The 17,871-nt window shown below is 47.0% G+C and overlaps 1 protein-coding gene across 7 annotated transcripts in view; it reads left to right on the top strand.

Moving 5' to 3' along the window:
* Positions 1-17,871, top strand: part of ADAR (adenosine deaminase RNA specific) — a 52,963-nt gene that overhangs the window by 24,710 nt on the left and 10,382 nt on the right. For 4 of the 7 annotated variants that reach the window (XM_055401760.2, XM_055401759.2, XM_055401753.2 and 1 more), the window contains exons 2-6: positions 6,481-7,913; positions 9,764-9,947; positions 10,514-10,662; positions 11,243-11,387; positions 11,489-11,679. In XM_055401760.2, coding sequence (XP_055257735.1) covers positions 7,195-7,913; positions 9,764-9,947; positions 10,514-10,662; positions 11,243-11,387; positions 11,489-11,679 — 1,388 coding nt within the window. In that variant the 5' untranslated portion in view covers positions 6,481-7,194. The remainder of the gene's footprint in view (positions 1-6,480; positions 7,914-9,763; positions 9,948-10,513; positions 10,663-11,242; positions 11,388-11,488; positions 11,680-17,871) is intronic. The other 3 variants (XM_055401757.2, XM_055401756.2, XM_055401754.2) reach the window with 3 other exon arrangements.

Here is a 17,871-nt window from a genome sequence, read left to right as displayed (position 1 = left end):
TGTGTGTTTTCCTTCCAAGCAAAATTGCTATTTTAGGAATTCAGAAATTTGTGTCATGCTTATTAACTCTGTGTTGAGTAAGATGTGGAAGAGGATTTGTGAGGGAAATGCACTTCCTCCCCCAGAGGACCAAGGCCTGAGCCCAGGTCAAGACAGCCCCCCTCTGCTTTTCTGCTAGGACCCCTTGGCGGCTCAGTCCCGCCTTTAGCCACCTCCCCCCGCGCCCCCACCTTGGACAACCTGCTTGACTTTGACCGTCTCCTCCTTAACCTGTAGGAGAAAGTTTACAGTGGCTTGATTCATTATCTCTAAAACCTGGAAAACCCTAGTGTCCTTCAATGTGTGATTAAACAAACTGGGATATATTCGTATAGTGGGAAACTGCTCATCCACAAAGGGCAGGAAATACTGCTGTATGCAACAACATGGACAAATCTCAAATTCATGATGCTGAGCAAAAGAAGCTGGACTTAAAACCCTGCATTATGAGTCCATTTAGATGGCATTCTGGAAGAAAAACCTGCAGGGACAGAAGACAGATCAGTCGTTGACAGGAGCTGTGTGTGGAGAAAGAAGCTGTTTACAAAGTGCATAAAAAACGTTTTTGGGAAAAGGAAATGTTCTGTATCTTGATCTCAGTGGTAGTTAGAGGGCTGTGTGTGCTTTGATTCTGTATGGTCAAAACTCAGAATTATACACCAAAGAGGGTATATTTTACTGTATATAAATATACGTTAATTTTAAATACATGTTAAGAGTTGGACGCGACTGAGCGGCTTCACTCTCACTTTTCACTTGCATGCATTGGAGAAGGAAATGGCAACCCACTCCAGTGTTCTTGCCTGGAGAATCCCAGGGACGGGGGAGCCTGGTGGGCTGCCATCTACGGGGTCGTGCAGAGTTGGACACGACTGAAGCGACTTAGCAGCAGCAGCAGCAAAGTATATGTACGTGTGTGTGTGTGTGTGTGTGTGTACGTATACATACATATATGTATATGTGTATATTTTTCCCCCTTCTTTAAAAGAATTAGGGACACTTGACTTGTGGGAAAAGCATTTTTTTATGCAAAGCAATATATTACCCTATGGAGCCCATGTGGTAAAGGTGGGGGCTTCTCTCTTAGTCTTAAATATGGGAGAATAGCTTAAAGGGAGACTTTGCAGGGCGTAAGTGACCTGTCATGCAGTTTGTGTAGTACTTCGGCATGCGTTTGGGTGAAGAGGGCTGTTGAAGGATTTGAGAATGATCACCGTGCGGGTTGGTTTCCCCTTTCTTGCTCTCAGTCCCGCTCAGTGACTCTCCACAGGGCTGTTCTCAAGGGATGGTCTGGCTTTTAGGAGACTTCAGGGGGTACAAAGGAAAAAGCAATAATCTCCCTCTAATTTTTCTCTAAAACAACTGTTAACAAATTTGTGTATCCCTTCCTTGTCTCTGTGTTCTTTCTATCAAACATACACATTCCTGGTTTTTTTTTGTTTTGTTTTGTTTATGAAAAAAAGGATTATAGCACGCATATTTGTCTGCAGCTTGCTTTCTTTGTTAATTTAACATTTTATCATTCCTAAATAGATGACACATTTTTTAAAAAAACTGTGAGTATGGTTCCATAGCCCGAATGTGTCATGATTTGTTCTACTCTTCTTTAAATAGACATTCAAATATTTTACAAGTTTTGGCCAAGAAACAGCAGTTTAAATCTAGAAAGCACTGAGCTAGAAACTGACTTCAGCCACTTTGAAACAAAGTTCTTTCATCAAGGTCACGCAAAGAGCTAATCAGAAATCCCCTGAAGTCCCCATAATTGAGTTCTGTGAACCGAGCACTCACTGTACTCAAATACCTCAGCCCTGGAGAGGGAGGGGGGTTGTGTGCAGCAAGGGGAGCAAGAGAAGCAATGATGAGGTGACGAGGTTGCATGTCTGGCGATGGCTTGTTCATGCAGGTGTTGGTTCAGGATCGGCTTCGTGCCAGGTGCTGTAACTGCAGTGTAGTCTTTGTCCCCCAGAGACTTGCTCTCCAGTTGACTGCAGCCTCCCCCATGTCCTCCATGGAGACTGTTGAGTGTGGAGACGTTAGTATAATTTCTAGGGCACCCAGTATTATTCATCACCTTTGAGATACACTACAGTCTGTATGTGACTGTATGTGCCATTAAGAAAATAATCAGTAGCTAAGATCAATGCAAAGAAATACAGGAAAACAACAGAATAGGAAAGATAGGAGATCTCTTCAAGAAAATTAGAGATACCAAGGGAACATTTCATGCAAAGATGGGCGCAATAAAGGACAGAAATGGTATGCACCTAACAGAAGCAGAAGATGTTAAGAAGAGGTAGCAAGAATACACAGAAGAACTGTACAAAAAAGATCTTCATAACCAAGATAATCACGATGGCGTGATCACTCACCTAGAGCCAGACATCTTGGAATGTGAAGTCAAGTGGGCCTTAGAAAGCATCACTATGAACAAAGCTAGTGGAGGTGATGGAATTCCAGTTGAGCTATTTCAAATCCTGAAAGATGATGCTTTGAAAGTGCTGCACTCAATATGCCAGCAAATTTGGAAAACTCAGCAGTGGCCACAGGACTGGAAAAGGTCAGTCTTCATTCCAATCCCAAAGAAAGGCAATGCCAAAGAATGCTCAAACTACTGCACAATTGCACTCATCTCACACGCTAGTAAAGTCATACTCAAAATTCTCCAAGCCAGGCTTCAGCAATACGTGAACCGTGAACTTCCAGATGTTCAAGCTGGTTTTAGAAAAAGCAGAGGAACCAGAGATCAAATTGCCAACATCGACTGGATCATGGAGAAAGCAAGAGAGTTCCAGAAAAACATCTATTTCTGCTTCATTGACTATGCCAAAGCCTTTGACTGTATGGATCACAATAAACTGTGGAAAATTCTGAAAGAGATGGGAATACCAGACCACCTGACCTGCCTCTTGAGAAACCTGTATGCAGGTCAGGAAGCAACAGTTCGAACTGGTCATGGAGCAACAGACTGGTTCCAAATAGGAAAAGGAGTACGTCAAGGCTGTATATTATCACCCTGCTTATTTAACTTATACGCAGAGTACATCATGAGGAACGCTGGGCTGGAAGAAGCACAAGTTGGAATCAAGATTGCCGGGAGAAATATCAATAACCTCAGATATGCAGATGACACCACCCTTATGGCAGAAAGTGAAGAGGAACTCAAAAGCCTCTTGATGAAAGTGAAAGAAGAGAGTGAAAAGGTTGGCTTGAAGCTCCACATTCAGAAAACAAAGATCATGGCATCTGGTCCCATCACTTCATGGGAAATAGATGGGGAAACAGTGGAAACAGTGTCAGACTTTATTTTGGGGGCTCCAAAATCACTGCAGATGCTGACTGCAGCCATGAAATTAAAAGACGCTTACTCCATGGAAGGAAAGTTATGACCAACCTAGATAGCATGTTAAAAAGCAGAGACATTACTTTGCCAACCAAGGTCTGTCTAGTCAAGGCTATGGTTTTTCCCGTGGTCATGTATGGATGTGAGAGTTGGACTGTGAAGAAAGCTGATTGCCGAAGAATTGATGCTTTTGAACTGTGGTGTTGGAGAAGACTCTTGCGAGTCCCTTGGACTGCAAGGAGATCCAACCAGTCCATTCTAAAGGAGATCAGTCCTGGGTGTTCATTGGAAGGACTGATGCTAAAGCTGAAACTCCAATACTTTGGCCACCTCATGCAAAGAGTTGACTCACTGGAAAAGACTCTGATGCTGGGAGGGATTGGGGGCAGGAGGAGAAGGGGACGACAGAGAATGAGATGGCTGGATGGCATCACCGACTCTGTGGACATGAGTTTGAGTGAACTCCGGGAGTTGGTGATGGACAGGGAGGCCTGGCGTGCTGTGATTCATGGGGTCGCGGAGAGTCGGACACGACTGAGGGATTGAACTGAACTGAACTGAAGATAAAAGGTAAAGTACATGGTGTAAGAGGTGCAGGGTGGGAGGAGTTCAAGGAGAGGAAACACAGGCTGGGGTGTGCGGGAGTCAGACGTCTCCTGAAGAAGGTGGCATCTAGAGAGATGTGTAGGGAAAGGACCCAAGTTGTAACAGGTGGCAGGAGGGGGAGCAGCAGGGATGTCGCACTGGCATGTAGAGAGAGGGGAAATGAGAGGCGTGGTGGCAGCTGTGTGAGAGATAAAGAGGGGCTAGAACTGGGAAGAGACACATAAGAGGAAAGAGAGAGGCGCTTGACAAGATAGGACTCTGCAACTGCCTGGTGAGATGTAGGAGACAAGGGACTAAGGTAGGCAGGCAGCAGGGATGACTCGGGTTTCCAGCCCTAATAACTAAGAGAAGAGTGCTGCCGTTAACAGTGATAAGAGTGACGGGAGAAGGGGCTGGGAGAGGGAAAAGAGTTAATTTGGTTCAGAATGTGTGCCATCTGAGGTAGTGGTCAAGAATCTAAGTGACCAGATTGTCTAAGCATTTGAAAATTCAAGTCTTAAACTTCAGCACAGGTGGTAGCTGGAGAGAACAGGTTTGAACACTGTTTCTTAAAAAGACTGGTTAAGGTTAGGGGAGTGGGTGAAATCAACCTGGGGAAGGAAGAAGAGCACTGTAGACAAAACCTCGGGAACTGGTTATATCTAAGGGGTGAAAGAAAGGATAGAGACAGACAGAAGAGAAAAGAAAGATGAGAGATCTTTGGTGCTGTGTCACCAAGGTGTGGGAGGATTTAAAAGAGAGCTTGATCCGCATTGAGTGGGTGTATATTTGTTGTACCGAACTGACCAGCAAACAGCCCTGGAAACAAGAGATTCAAGAGGAGGAATTTATGTGGTCTTATTAGCATCCTCCTGCAGCACCATTTGGAAGTTTTGGAACAGAAAAAGGGGAGAACAGGCCTTGGGTGGAGAAGGGAACTGATCCTGAGATGCAGGCTGAACGAGGAGGTGTTTGGCTGACCCGCAGCTACAGGGGGTGGGAGTGGACGTCACGTGAGCAGCAGGTCCCACAAGGGGAAGGAATGGACGTTGTAGAAACTCAGGGAAGTTGCCATTGGAGAAGAGCAGGAGTCAGCAAACTGCAACCCACAGCCAACTGCAGCCCTCCCCTGGTTTTGTAAAGGAAGTGCTACAGATGACCGTCCTACCGGTCCTTTACAGAAAAAGTTTGCTGACCCTGGAAAAGAGTTTCAGGGCTGGCGGTTCAGTGGTCAGGTAACAGTGAGATTGAATTAGGAGCTGGACGAGCCACTCGTGTGGCTGAAAGGCAGAGGTGGCAGCCGCTGGAGAGGCACTGAGGAACCACGAGCGTGGCCAGTGAGAGCACTGAGCTCCCCTCACCGGGACCGGGGGCGGGGCTGGGGGGAGAGAAAGCTGGAGTTACTGAAGAAAGGGCCGCAGCCGCCTGCGCGTCCCTGTGGCCTTCCGGAGGGTCAGACGAGGAGGATGTGAGCATGAGCAAACAGAACATTTCCTAGATGTGCAATCCTGGGGACAGGCAGCAAGGTGTTTACTGACACCCCAGCCCTGGGTCCCACAGCCCCTCCAGTGAGCAGTCCTGGTATGTGGGTAGCAGCTCTGTGAGTGGCATCGCTGGTCTGTGGGCGGGGACGGAGTCGTCATGCTCACTGCTCTGGTCAACGAGTGGCATTCTGAGAGAGGATGGAGTAGCTGGTGGCCTACAGAACTGGCTTCTGAAGTTGTGCCACGGAAGCAGCTAAGGGGGTGTGGACTAGACACCACCAGCTCCACACATACAGGTGGGCCTAGTGGTTTGAGTAGACGTGCCCGGTGTCCCTTCTGAGCCTGGGCACCATACTGAAGGATGAGAACAGTGTGCCTGTTTTGTAAGTAAACTGCCCAGTTCCCCTAAAATCAAATTCTGGTTCTCCCAGGATGGCAGTACAATCACACGATTCTGTGAGGTCCTGCCGTCCTTCCCCAGGTGAGACTTCCTTTGCTACAGCCTTGCAAGATGGGGTTCCAGTTCACCCAGTCCACTTGCGTGTTTCTTTGTAGTCACCCAGATGATAGATTTCAGAGAAGAGGGCTGGGCGGTGGGCCGTCTCATGGTCTTCTAACTCCTTTGGCACTTTTAGCTTATTCTGTGTGTGTTAGTTTTTAAAGTAAAACCTTTATTTGTTTTCTTGATTGTGAAAGGATTTTTCTTTTTTTTTTGGATGAGTGGAAACATACATTCTCAACTCCCTAAACTCTTGAAGGGAAGACAATGCGCTAGGCTGCTGGAGAGGCGGTGCTGACCGGGAGCTCTGTGCATCTCGCTGTCTGCTCCTCCGTCTCTTCCCTCTGCTGGGTCCACAGGTAGTGCCTATGAGGTGGGCAGGCCACCCCGGCTGGGTCACAAGCCCACGTCTCACTCAGCTTCTTCAGAATTAGATACAGCCCCACCCCACCCCACCCCAAGAAGGCGGAAGGGACAGACTCCCCGCCGCAGCCCTACTTCACTGTCTTCTCCGTCTTCTTGCTCTGCAGGGGTGTTCCCTCAATAGACACCAAGCCCGCCCAGCCCACGGCTATGAGCACAGCGGGCACAGGCACTGGCAGCCAGAGCGGGGGCCTCACCGTGACAGCTTCCAGCTCCAGCAGATAGAGTTTCTCAAGGGGCAGCTCCCAGAAGTGCCCCTATTTGGAAAGCAGCCACCGTCACTGCCACCGTTCCACCCTGGACTCTGGCCGAGGTTTCCAGGACCATCTGCCAGAGGCGGGCACCTCCAGATCTGCGGTGTCCCCAGGGGCGTGCCTCTCAGAAGTCAGGTACTCCCAAGACGGTTCCAGCGTCCTTCCCCATGTGGCCACATTCGGCCATGGAGAGGCGTTGATAGGCTCTCCTCACATTTCCAGGGACTGACCATCAGCCAGGATCAGGAGCAAAGGACCCTAGAGCTCTTGGATGAGCTTGGGGAAGGGAAGGCCACCACAGCACGTGATCTGGCCCGGAAACTCCAGGCCCCAAAGAAGGCCATCAATCGAGTCCTGTACTCTCTGGCAGAGAAGGGTAAGCTGCACCAAGAGGCAGGATCTCCCCCTTTGTGGAGAGCCACAGTCCCGGTTCAGGCTCAGAACCAGCCCAGCCAAGTAACAAGAGCAGAGAGTCAAACCCCAGGAGCTCCAAGCCCAGACTCCAGTGTGGAAACTGAAGACAGAAGCACCCCGTTTGGCTTGGAAGAGCCTCCTGAGCCTCTCGACATGGCTGAGATCAAGGAAAAGATCTGTGACTACCTGTTCAACGTGTCCAACTCCTCTGCCCTGAACTTGGCCAAAAACATTGGCTTCACTAAGGCCCGGGATGTGAATGCTGTGCTGATTGACTTGGAAAGGCAGGGGGATGTCTACAGGCAGGGGACCACCCCTCCCATATGGTATTTGACTGACAAGAAGCGAGAGAGGATACAGATCAAGAGAAACAAGGACAGTGTTCCTGAAACCACTCAAGCTGCTGCTGTCCCAGAGACTGGAAAAACCACAGAGGTCCCCACCTGCAGCTTACCTGCATCAGACGCCTCCAACAGCACGGTCACCCCAGGAAAGCTGGAAAATGGGCAGGAACCCATCGTCAAGTTAAAAATCAAGCAAGAGGCCACAGCAGAACCAGTAAAACTGAAACCGCCTGTTCATGACAACGGCCCCTCCAAAACAGGGTATGTTGACTTTGAAAACGGCCAGTGGGCCACAGATGACATCCCCGATGACTTGAATAGTATCCACGCCGCACCAGGTGAGTTCCGCGCCATCATGGAGATGCCCTCCTTCTACAGTCATGGCTTGCCACGGTGTTCACCCTACAAGAAACTGACAGAGTGCCAGCTGAAGAACCCCATCAGTGGCCTGTTAGAGTATGCCCAGTTCGCTAGTCAGACCTGTGAGTTCAACATGATAGAGCAGAGCGGACCACCCCATGAACCTCGGTAAGAGACCACCCAGGAATTGTGCCTAAGGTTGGGGTCAGGCGCTCTTGCGCTCTCAGCCGACTCGTGAGCGGTGCCGGTTGATGGCCCCTGTCTTTTCCCCCTTCTTTCTACCCGTGGGCTGCGTCATCCTTGTCTGGCCCTTCCTCTACCTCTTCAGCAGGGAACATAGACCTCAGCCCAGCCAGCGTCTTGGCTGAGCAAGGGGGAGGTTGGCACTCTTGGCTAAAATGAAGCTTCTTTGGAGATAATTAGCTTCCATGCAGCAGTGTCATGCCTGCCTCCTAAGGCCAGAGGTAATGACGGCTTGATGCCCCTCCCACCCCCTTCCGTGTGCCATCCTCCTCCACCTCCACCCTCCCACACCAGCTGAGCTCCCCATGGGATGCACAAACAGCTGGCTGGCTGGCTGCACTCCGGAGTAAGGAGTGCTAAGTAGCAGTGAGTTCAAACCACCCCACCCCTCCTGCCTCCCGCTCAGCTCCAGTAGGGAAGGGATGCACGTGGAGGGTATGCACGGCTGCCTGCCTGTTGAAGGTGGTGGTTCTAATTTTACAAGCTGCCTCCGCACAGATGGGTGGGCTAGCACTTGCTGCCGCTCCTAAGCTGTGAAGGCAGAAATTACCTCACTCAGACAGCTGGCCTGGCCCGGCACCGTAGGCGCTTCCAAGCCAGCAGACAGAGGAAGACAGGTGGGCCCAGGAGGAGCCGCTGCATGGCCTAGCAGAGATCAAAGACCACTAAAGCCGAGTGGCCGCCCACCGCAACTAGAGAGCACACCGGCAGAAAGTCCCACTAACCTTTACGTTAACTGTAGGCCGCTGTCTAATGAGGGTAACGATTCCCAGTGGCAACCCTGCCTCCTTATCTGACCGTCTTAATGACACTGAGATGACATTGCAGGGGAGCTGTGAGGAAGAGAGCATCCAAAAGCTGGCAGGGTCAGGACGGGTGTGCTTCTGTCTGGGGTGGAGGTAGGATGGCCGTCCTTCCTTCTCCCTTCGTCCCTCTCCCAAGTTGGGGCACAGCAATGGGTTTTGTGGTTAACCTTTCTTTGGACTCCAGCTGTAAGAAACATTTATGCCATGTTCAAATATTTCAGAAGACCCAGGAAATAAGAAATTTGACCTACTTTTCTAAATGAAATCCCAGATTGAGCAAAGAGCTGAACCAGTATGAAAGCTTGAACAAAAGCGGACTAAGCTAAGTCCAGGGGCCTAGAACAAATGCTTTTTGGTTCTCTGCATAACAGGGAGATATGCCTTTCATCTCAGGCAGCAGACAAATAGAGCTGTAGGATGACTCAAAAGAAACCATGAGAGTAGTGTATCTCTGAGGGTAGGTTGGGGACAAAAACAGGTTCCCCAGAGTGGCAGACATCTGATCCCCATAGGTGTCTGGAGAGTGTGAGACTGCGCTGTGAGAAGCCTTGGCTTTCTTTAGGAACTGCCCTTGAGGTGGCCGAGTCTACCACCATTGCTTTAGGGTAAAGGCTCTTTGGTTGCTAACAAGACTATAATGGTGATTTTAGCTCATCATTTTTTGTACAGATTTGATCTTAATTCATTGCTAAAGGATAGTGGGTTTTCCTTGAGCTAGTTTCTTATCACCTGTGGCTACGTTTGCTCTAATGAGCTTGGAGAGAGAGAGTCACTGGCTGCTTTGTTTCCAAAAAGTAGGAATAGGCTTTGCCTGCGAAGGGACAGGAGTCCCTTGGGCTGCCCTCCATCTCCTTCACAAGTCAAGAAGCCCCTTAGCGTAGCAGGAAATTCCAGGGTGAAGATCTCTTTGGAGAGGGCAGAAGGGATGGCCTAGACTAGTGTTCACACATCTAATCACTTTCCATCAAGATTTAAATTCCAAGTTGTCATCAGTGGCCGAGAGTTTCCCCCAGCTGAAGCTGGCAGCAAGAAAGTGGCCAAGCAGGATGCAGCCATGAAAGCCATGACAATTCTGCTTGAGGAAGCTAAAGCCAAGGACAGTGGAAGATCAGAAGAATCATGCCACTATTCCTCAGAGAAAGAGTCAGAGAAGGTAGGTGTCCTGTCCTCTGGGAGGACACCCACTCACTGTCCACATCTGTGAAGTACTAGACCGTCATCTGACCCTCTTGAAACAGTCTCGGCCTGCCCAGCCCCTTCCCTGTCTCAGAGTCGGCTTCCCGCTCTCCCCTCTCCCCGCCTCGCCAGCCCACCTTTCCCCTTTTCATACCCAGCTCTCCTTCTGGTGCCGCCTCCCAACCTAACTGGAATTGCAGAATTCCAGAGTTGGAAGAGGCGTTAAAACTTATTGAATCCAATCTCGTCTCTTGGCAGATACAAAATGAAACCAAGAACATTTAAGTAACTGATGTGCAAGGCCTAGAAAATCCCCGCAGCCCTCTCCCTTTAGAAAGCCAGCCCCAGACATGCAGCTGACCGGAAGCAGCTTCCCGGCCCATCCCCGCAGCCCTCTCCCTTTAGAAAGCCAGCCCCAGACATGCAGCTGACCAGAAGCAGCTTCCCGGCCCCATTCCCTCCGCTGTGACAGAGCAGCCAATGTCTCCTGAGTCTGTTTTTGTTCTTGTTTTGTTTTTGTTTTTTGTGTCATTTTCTCCACAGACTGCAGAGTCCCAGGCTACCACCCCTTCAGCAACATCCTTCCTTTCTGGGAAGAACCCCGTCACTACATTGCTTGAGTGTGTGCACAAGTTGGGGAGCTCCTGTGAATTCCGTCTCCTATCCAGAGAAGGCCCTGCCCATGACCCCAAGTACATCTCTTGTATCATGTATCTCTGCTGAGGTTTTCTCAAAAAAGAGAGAGATACATTTTCTTCCTTGCCTCCTCGAGATGGCAGATTATTTCACTGAGCAGTCATTCCTGTTTTCAGTATGGAAAATGGGGGGCCCTGAGAGCATGGTTGCTGCTTGTGGAGCAGAGAATCTGGGATTAGGAGTTCACAGGGCAAACCAGGGACCGAGCACGAAGGAGATACATGGCTTGAAGGCTACTGGTGGTGGGACTAAGAGGCACAAGCCCTAGGTCTACCTGAGAAGCTCTCTGCTCTGAGGCTCTGCAGACTTACATGTTTGAGAGAAGGGTTCCTGGAGGAGATCAAATTAGGTTGATGCTTAAAAATGTTGAATAGGGGTCAGTCGGGCTGCGAGAGACTGGGGCAGTAGGAGGGTGAAAGGCACCGGCTTTTCAAGGCAGAAGTGACTGCATGAGCCAAGGCACAGGGACGATTTGTGCAAGGAAATTACAAGTCGTAAAGGAGGACAGCCTGGCAGAGGCTAGGTAAAGCCCTTCCATCAAAACCAGTTTAATCCTCTCCTTTCATCTCCTGGCAGGTTCCAGTACTGCGTTGCAATGGGAACCCACACTTTCCCCACTGCCAGCGCCCCAAGCAAGAAGGCAGCAAAGCAGATGGCCGCAGAGGAAGCCATGAAGGCCCTGCAAGGGGAGGCGAGCAGCTCGACGTCTTCCGATGACCAGGTGGGGCCGTTTTCAGCAACTGAGTGGCACGGGATGGCCCGTAAGCCCCTCAGAGTTTCCATTAAGTGTTTACGGTTCCTCTTTGGCTGATTCTCCTTCAGCCCGGAAGTGCGAACACGGAATCATTCGATAACTTGGAATCCATGATGCCCAGCAAGGTGAGGAGGATCAGTGAGCTCGTCAGATACCTTAACACCAACCCTGTGGGCGGCCTGTTGGAGTACGCCCGCTCCCACGGCTTTGCTGCTGAGTTCAAGCTGGTTGACCAGTCCGGACCTCCTCACGAGCCCAAGTGAGTATTCCAGTCCTGGCTACAGCCTTGTGTCGCAGGGTGGGACAGCCTGTAACCCAGGAAAAGGAAGGGTGCATACTAGCTGTGAAGGACAGCAGGGGCATGTTGAGAGAGCCCTGTCCCCGGGGCCTCTGAGAAGACACTAGAGCAGCCATCTTCAGAAGATACCCACTCTTGCAGTGAGTGTGAGCCTTTTAAATTTTTTTAAACAAGTTTTAATTTTTAAAGGGATATGTACACCCATAAAAAATCATTCAAGCTGATTGAAAAGATGTGCAATGAAAAGGTCTCATTTCTACTTTAGACTTCTAGTTTCCTTCCCCAGACTCATATACTATTACCAGTTTCTTGAGTCCATGCACAAATGAGCCTGTTTTTCTTTCTCTTTTTTAAAATAAGTATATATCATCTTCTGTTCTACTTAACCGTGTGCCTCAGAGGTCATTACAAATGAGTGTGTATAGACCTACCACATAAATGCACCGTTGAATAGATATTTGCAGTTTTTAAATTGCTTTACTGAACAGGAGATATAAAAGGCCCTCTTAAAACAGACACTCAACTGCCTACCTCGTAGTTTAAGGAGAATGTTACCACTGTCTGAAGCCCCACCTTGCTTGATTTATCTGACCAACTTGTGGTGACATTCAGGCTGGTTTTTGTCTTGCTCTTAAAAGCAGTCTTGCAGTGAACATCCTGCTCTGCATGTCTTTGTCTACATGTACAGACTTGTCTTTGGTATAAATGTTCAGGAGTGGAAGTTCTGGGCCATGAGGCTTGTACGTTGTTTTTTAAGTATTTTAAATAGGTAATAGATTACATAAAATTAAAAATATCATTCAAAAATAAAAATATTAAAAGTTCATTCTCACTTTCACCCAGCTCTTACCTACCTACATACATATACACACAGCCCCCAACATGTAATAACTTTGCACTGTTATATATCCTTCCAGAGTGTCCATATAAATACAAGCAGCTATATTCCCTTTCATTACACAGGAATACATATATGCATTAATTTTTAGCTTTTTACATATAAAATTATTATCTTAGAAAATTTTTCATATCACTTTGTGTTCTTTGCATACAGCTGCAAAGTATAGTGTTTCAGTGTACGGATTTATCATGATTTATTTAACCAGCCCCAGTTAATGAATACTTGGATTGTTTCCAAACTTGGTATTATAACAAGGCTACAATGAATAACATATGTGCATTTAAAGTTTTGGTAAATTTTGCCAAATTTTCCTCCAGTGAAATTATACCAGTCTATGCTTCCACCAACGATATATAAAGAATGTCTCTTCCTCTACCTCATAAGCATTCTAAAAGGCGAAAAATGGTGTCTCTGTGCAGTGCAAAGCCTAGTCCACACCAGGATATTTATTATTACTATTTACCACATTAATCGGTCAAACGAGAAACACCACATGATCATCTCCTGAGGTTCCAAAGAGACATATAGTAAAATTCAGCATCCATTCAGAATAAGAAAGCAAGTTGTTAAGAAAGCAGAAATTATTGAATACATCTTTTGCATGGTAAGGAACATGTCTGAAGTCAAAAGCCAGCAGCTTAATGTTAAACCCAGAACTGCTCCCATTAAAGTCAGGAAGAAGGTGTGGCTGCCAGTGTCATCACTATTTAATATCATTCCGGAATTCCAGCTAATGCAAGCCGTTTAGAGAAAGAATCAAGTGCAAAGAGAGGAAAGGGGAGGTAAGGTTACCATTATTTGTAGATGATTCGATAGTATGCCTGGAATATTCGTGAGAAAACTGAAGAAATACAGAGATGAAGCAGAATTTAGGAGAACAGGGGACTACAAAATGATGTGTGAGAGTCAAGAACTTTTCTTGTGTATAGTAATAAGCAGTTAAAAATGTAGTAGAAAATATTCTGTTTGCAACTTTAGCTAAAAAGATAAGTGACTCAGACACATTCCTAATAGGGAATATGTGCGTTCCGCATTAGATAAAATGCCAAAAACCTGGGGACCCTCTCCCCTATCCAGTTCACCTCCTTCAGCCAAACTATCCTTGAAGAAAAGAAAAAAGGAGGTGTTAGTCGCTCAGTTGTGTCCAACTCTTTGCAGCCCCATGAACTGTAGCCTGCCAGGCTCCTCTGTCCATAGAATTCTCCAGGCAAGAATACTGGAGTGGGTAGCCATTCCCTTCTCCAGGGGATTTTCCCGACCTAGTGATCGAACCCAGGTCTCCCACATTGCAGGCAAATTCTTTCATTTCTGAGCCACCAGGGAAGCTCTGTTTATTGTACTTACAATTTCTACCCCAAATCCCTTCCTCCCCTTTCTGCCTCCAGTGTTGACACTCTCTCAGCTAAGCCATTGTCTTCTGTCACCTAAACCAGGAAATAGTCTCCTGGTCTCTCTACATCTATTTATTCATTCAACAGATATCTATAAAGGACATTGTATTTGTTAGAACGGGAGTCAGATATCAATAATCGTATAAAGAAATGTAAGATCTTGTATTTGATAGATTATAAAGAGCTCACATTGCATGATGTGATGAGAACCTACATGGCATGACTTGACTCAGTACAGAGAGAGGAGAGGGCTTCCCTGAGAAGTGACGCATAAGCTGAGACCTTAGTACCCCCAGGTCTGCAGAGCTAGTAAAGGGCTGCAGGAAGGCCAGTGGGTGGAGCAGAGAGCTCAGGGGAGGCCTGATGCCAGATGAGACTGAAGGGGCAACCTTGTGAGCCATGTCATCCTCCTGCCTCCCAAGCAGTAGAGAGCCATTGAAGGGTTTTAAGTAAGGGAGATTCACTTGCCCCCCCCAACCCCAACTTTTGCCCTCTCCATGGCATTTTTCCTAACTATATTTTTATACTGCATTTTCCTTCATACTCTAAGAAAACCATTTCAGACATTTGTCTTCAAATTTCCAACAAAACCCCTTTCTCACTCTAAACTGATGATCTTACTTAACTGAGAAATTATAGTCGTTCAGTCACTCAGTCATGTCTGACTTTTTGCGACCCTGTGGACTGCAGCATACCAAGCTTCCCTGTCCTTGACCATCTCCTGGAGCTTGCTCAAGCTCATGTCTATTGAGTCGGTGATGCCATCCAACCATCTCATCCTCTGTCATCCCCTTCTCCTCCTGCCTTCAGTCTTTTTCAGCATCAGGGTCTTTTCCAATGAGTCAGCACTTCGCATCAGGTGGCCAAAGTATTTTAGCTTCAGCATCAGTCCTTCGAATGAATATTCAGGACTGATTTCCTTTAGGATTGACTGGTTTGATCTCCTTACAGTCCAAGGGACTCTCAAGAGTCTTCTCCAACACCATAGTTCGAAAGCATCAATTATTTGGCAGTCAACCTTATTTATGGTCCAGCTGCCACATCCATATATGACTACTGAGAAAACCATAGCTTTGACTAGATGGACCTTTGTCGGCAAAGTAATGTCTCTGTCTTTTAATATGCTGTCTGGGTTGGACATAGCTTATCTTCCAAGGAGCAAGTGTCTTTTAATATCATGGCTGCAGTCATTGTCTTCAGTGATTTTAGAGCCCAAGAATGTAAAGTCTGTCACTGCCCATCTGTTTGCCATGAAGTGATGGAACTGGATGCCATGATTCTAGTTTTTTGAATGTTGAGTTTTAAGCCAGATTTTTCACTGTCCTCTTTCACCTTCATCAAGAAGCTCTTTAGTTCCTCTTCTCTTTCTGCCATAAGGGTGCTGTAATCTGCATATCTGAGGTTGCTGATATATCTCCCAGCAGTCTTGATTCAAGCTTGTGTTTCATCCAGCCTGGAATTTTGCTTGATGTACTCTGTATATAAGTTAAAGCAGGATGACAATATACAGCCTTGACATACTGTCTCCTGTCACAGATTTGAACCAGTCCATTGTTCCATGTCTGGGTCTAATTGTTGTTTCTTGACCTGTAACACCTGTGTGCAGGTAGGTAAGTATGGTGGTCTAGTATTCCCACCTCTTTAAGAATTTTCCACAAATTGTTGTGATCCACACAGTCAAAGGCTTTAGCGTAGTCAGTGAAGAAGAAGTAGATGTTTTTCTGGAATTCTCTTGCTTTTTCTATGATCCAGTGGATGTTGGCAATTTGATCTCTGGTTCTTCTGCCTTTTCTAAATCCAGCTTGAACATCTGCAGTTTCTCAGTTTATATACTATTGAAGCCTAGCTTGGGGGATTTTCTGCATTACTTTGCTAGCATGTGAAATGAGTGCAATTGTGTGGTAGTTTGAACATTCTTTGGCATTGCCCTTCTTTGGGATTGGAATGAAAACTGACCTTTTCCAGTCCTGTGGCCACTGTTGAGTTTGCTGGCATATTGAGTGCAGCATTTTAACAGCATCGTCTTTTAGGATTTGAAATAGCTCACCTGAAATTCCATCACCTCCACTAGCCTTGTTCTTAGTGATGCTTCCTAAGGCCCACTTGACTTCACACTCCAAGAAAGGCTGACTCTAGGTGAGTGATCACACCATCATGATTATCTTGGTCATGAAGATCTTTTTTGTACAGTTCTGTGTATTCTTGCTGCCTCTTCTTAATATCTTCTGCTTCCGTTAGGTCCCATACCATTTCTATCTTTTATTGTGCCCATATTTGCATGAAATGTTCCCTTGGTATCTCTAATTTTCTTTAAGAGATTTCTAGTCTTTCCCATTCTATTGTTTTCCTCTATTTCTTTGCATTGATCACTGAGGAAGGCTCTCTTATCTCTGCTTGCTGTTCTTTGGAACTCTGCATTTAAATGGGTATATCTTTCCTTTCCTCCTTTGCCTTTTGCTTCTGTTCTTCAGCTATTTGTAAGGCCTCCTCAGACAACCATTTTGCCTTTTGGCATTTCTTTTTACTTGGGGGTGATTTTGATCACTGCCTCCTATACATTGCTACAAAACTCTGTCCATAGTTCTTCAGGCACTCTATCAGATCTAATCCCTTGAATCTGTTTGTCACTCCATTGTATAATTGTAAGGGATTTGATTTAGATCATACCTGAATGACCTAGTGGTTTTCTCTACTTTTTTCAATTGAAGTCTGAAGTTGGCAATAAGGAGTTCGTGCTCTGAGCCACAGTCAGCTCCCGTCTTGTCTTTGCTGACTATATAGAGCTTCTCCATCTTCAGCTGCAAAGAATGTAATCAAGATGATTTCAGTATTGACCATCTGGTGATGTCCATGTGTAGAGTCGTCTCTTGTGGTATTGGAAGAGGGCGTTTGCTCTGACTAGTGCATTGTCTTGGCAAAACTCTGTTTGCCTTTGCCCTGCTTCATTTTGTACTCCACGGCCAAACTTGCCTGTTGTTCCAGGTATCTCTTGACTTCCTACTTCTGCATTCCAGTCCCCTCTGATGAAAAGGACATCTTTTTTTGGTGTTAGTTCTAGAAGATCTTGTAGGTCCTCATAGAACCGTTCAAGTTCAGCTTCTTTGCCATTAGTGTTGGGGCATAGGCTTGGACTACTGTGATATGGTTTGCCTTGGAAACGAACAGAGATCATTGTGTCGTTTTGAGATTGCACCCAAGTAGTGCATTTTGGACTCTTGTTGACTATGAGGGCTGCTCCATTTCTTCTAAGGGATTCTGGCCCACAGTAGTAGATACTAGCAGTAACAGTCCTTACTCTTCCATCACCATGGCCACCTTCCCACGTGCATCTGCACTTGACACCTGTGCTGTGTACAGGAGGCAGCCTGCTTCCGTCCCGTGCCCTGGGCCCCTCGCCCTGTCCGTCCGTTCTCTCACTCATGGTCAGTTGCCCCCTCTGTTGGGTCATGCCCATCGGCCTTCACACACGCCTGTGCCCATCTGCTAAAACCCTTCCCTCGACCCCACCTCTCCCTCCAAATACCACCTCGTCTCTCTGCTCCCCTCAATAGAATTGTTTATACTCTGTGTCTTCATTGGTTTCCCTTCCTCTACTCATTCCAGTTAGGCTTTAGTCCCCAGCATTCCACTAAAAGGCTAACTAACCGCTAGCCATATGTGGTTGCTGAGCACTCGAATCGTGGCTGTGTAACTGAGGAACTGAATTATCAGTTGTATTGAATTTTGATTAAAGTTAGCAGCCTTATGTGGCCAGTGGCTATCATATTGGACAGTGAAGCTCTAGTGGATCCTAATTGCACAACTGAAAAACTTTGTTCTATATATTGTTGTTGTTCAGTCACTAAGTTCTGTCTGACTCTG

The sequence above is a fragment of the Moschus berezovskii genome, chromosome 4 (genome assembly GCF_049115385.1).
Source record: "Moschus berezovskii isolate FMDL1 chromosome 4, NW_MosBer_1.0, whole genome shotgun sequence".
NCBI classification, from domain to species: Eukaryota; Metazoa; Chordata; class Mammalia; order Artiodactyla; family Moschidae; genus Moschus; species Moschus berezovskii.
Note: the sequence above shows the minus strand (reverse complement) of the source record. Positions and strands in the feature narration are given on the sequence as shown.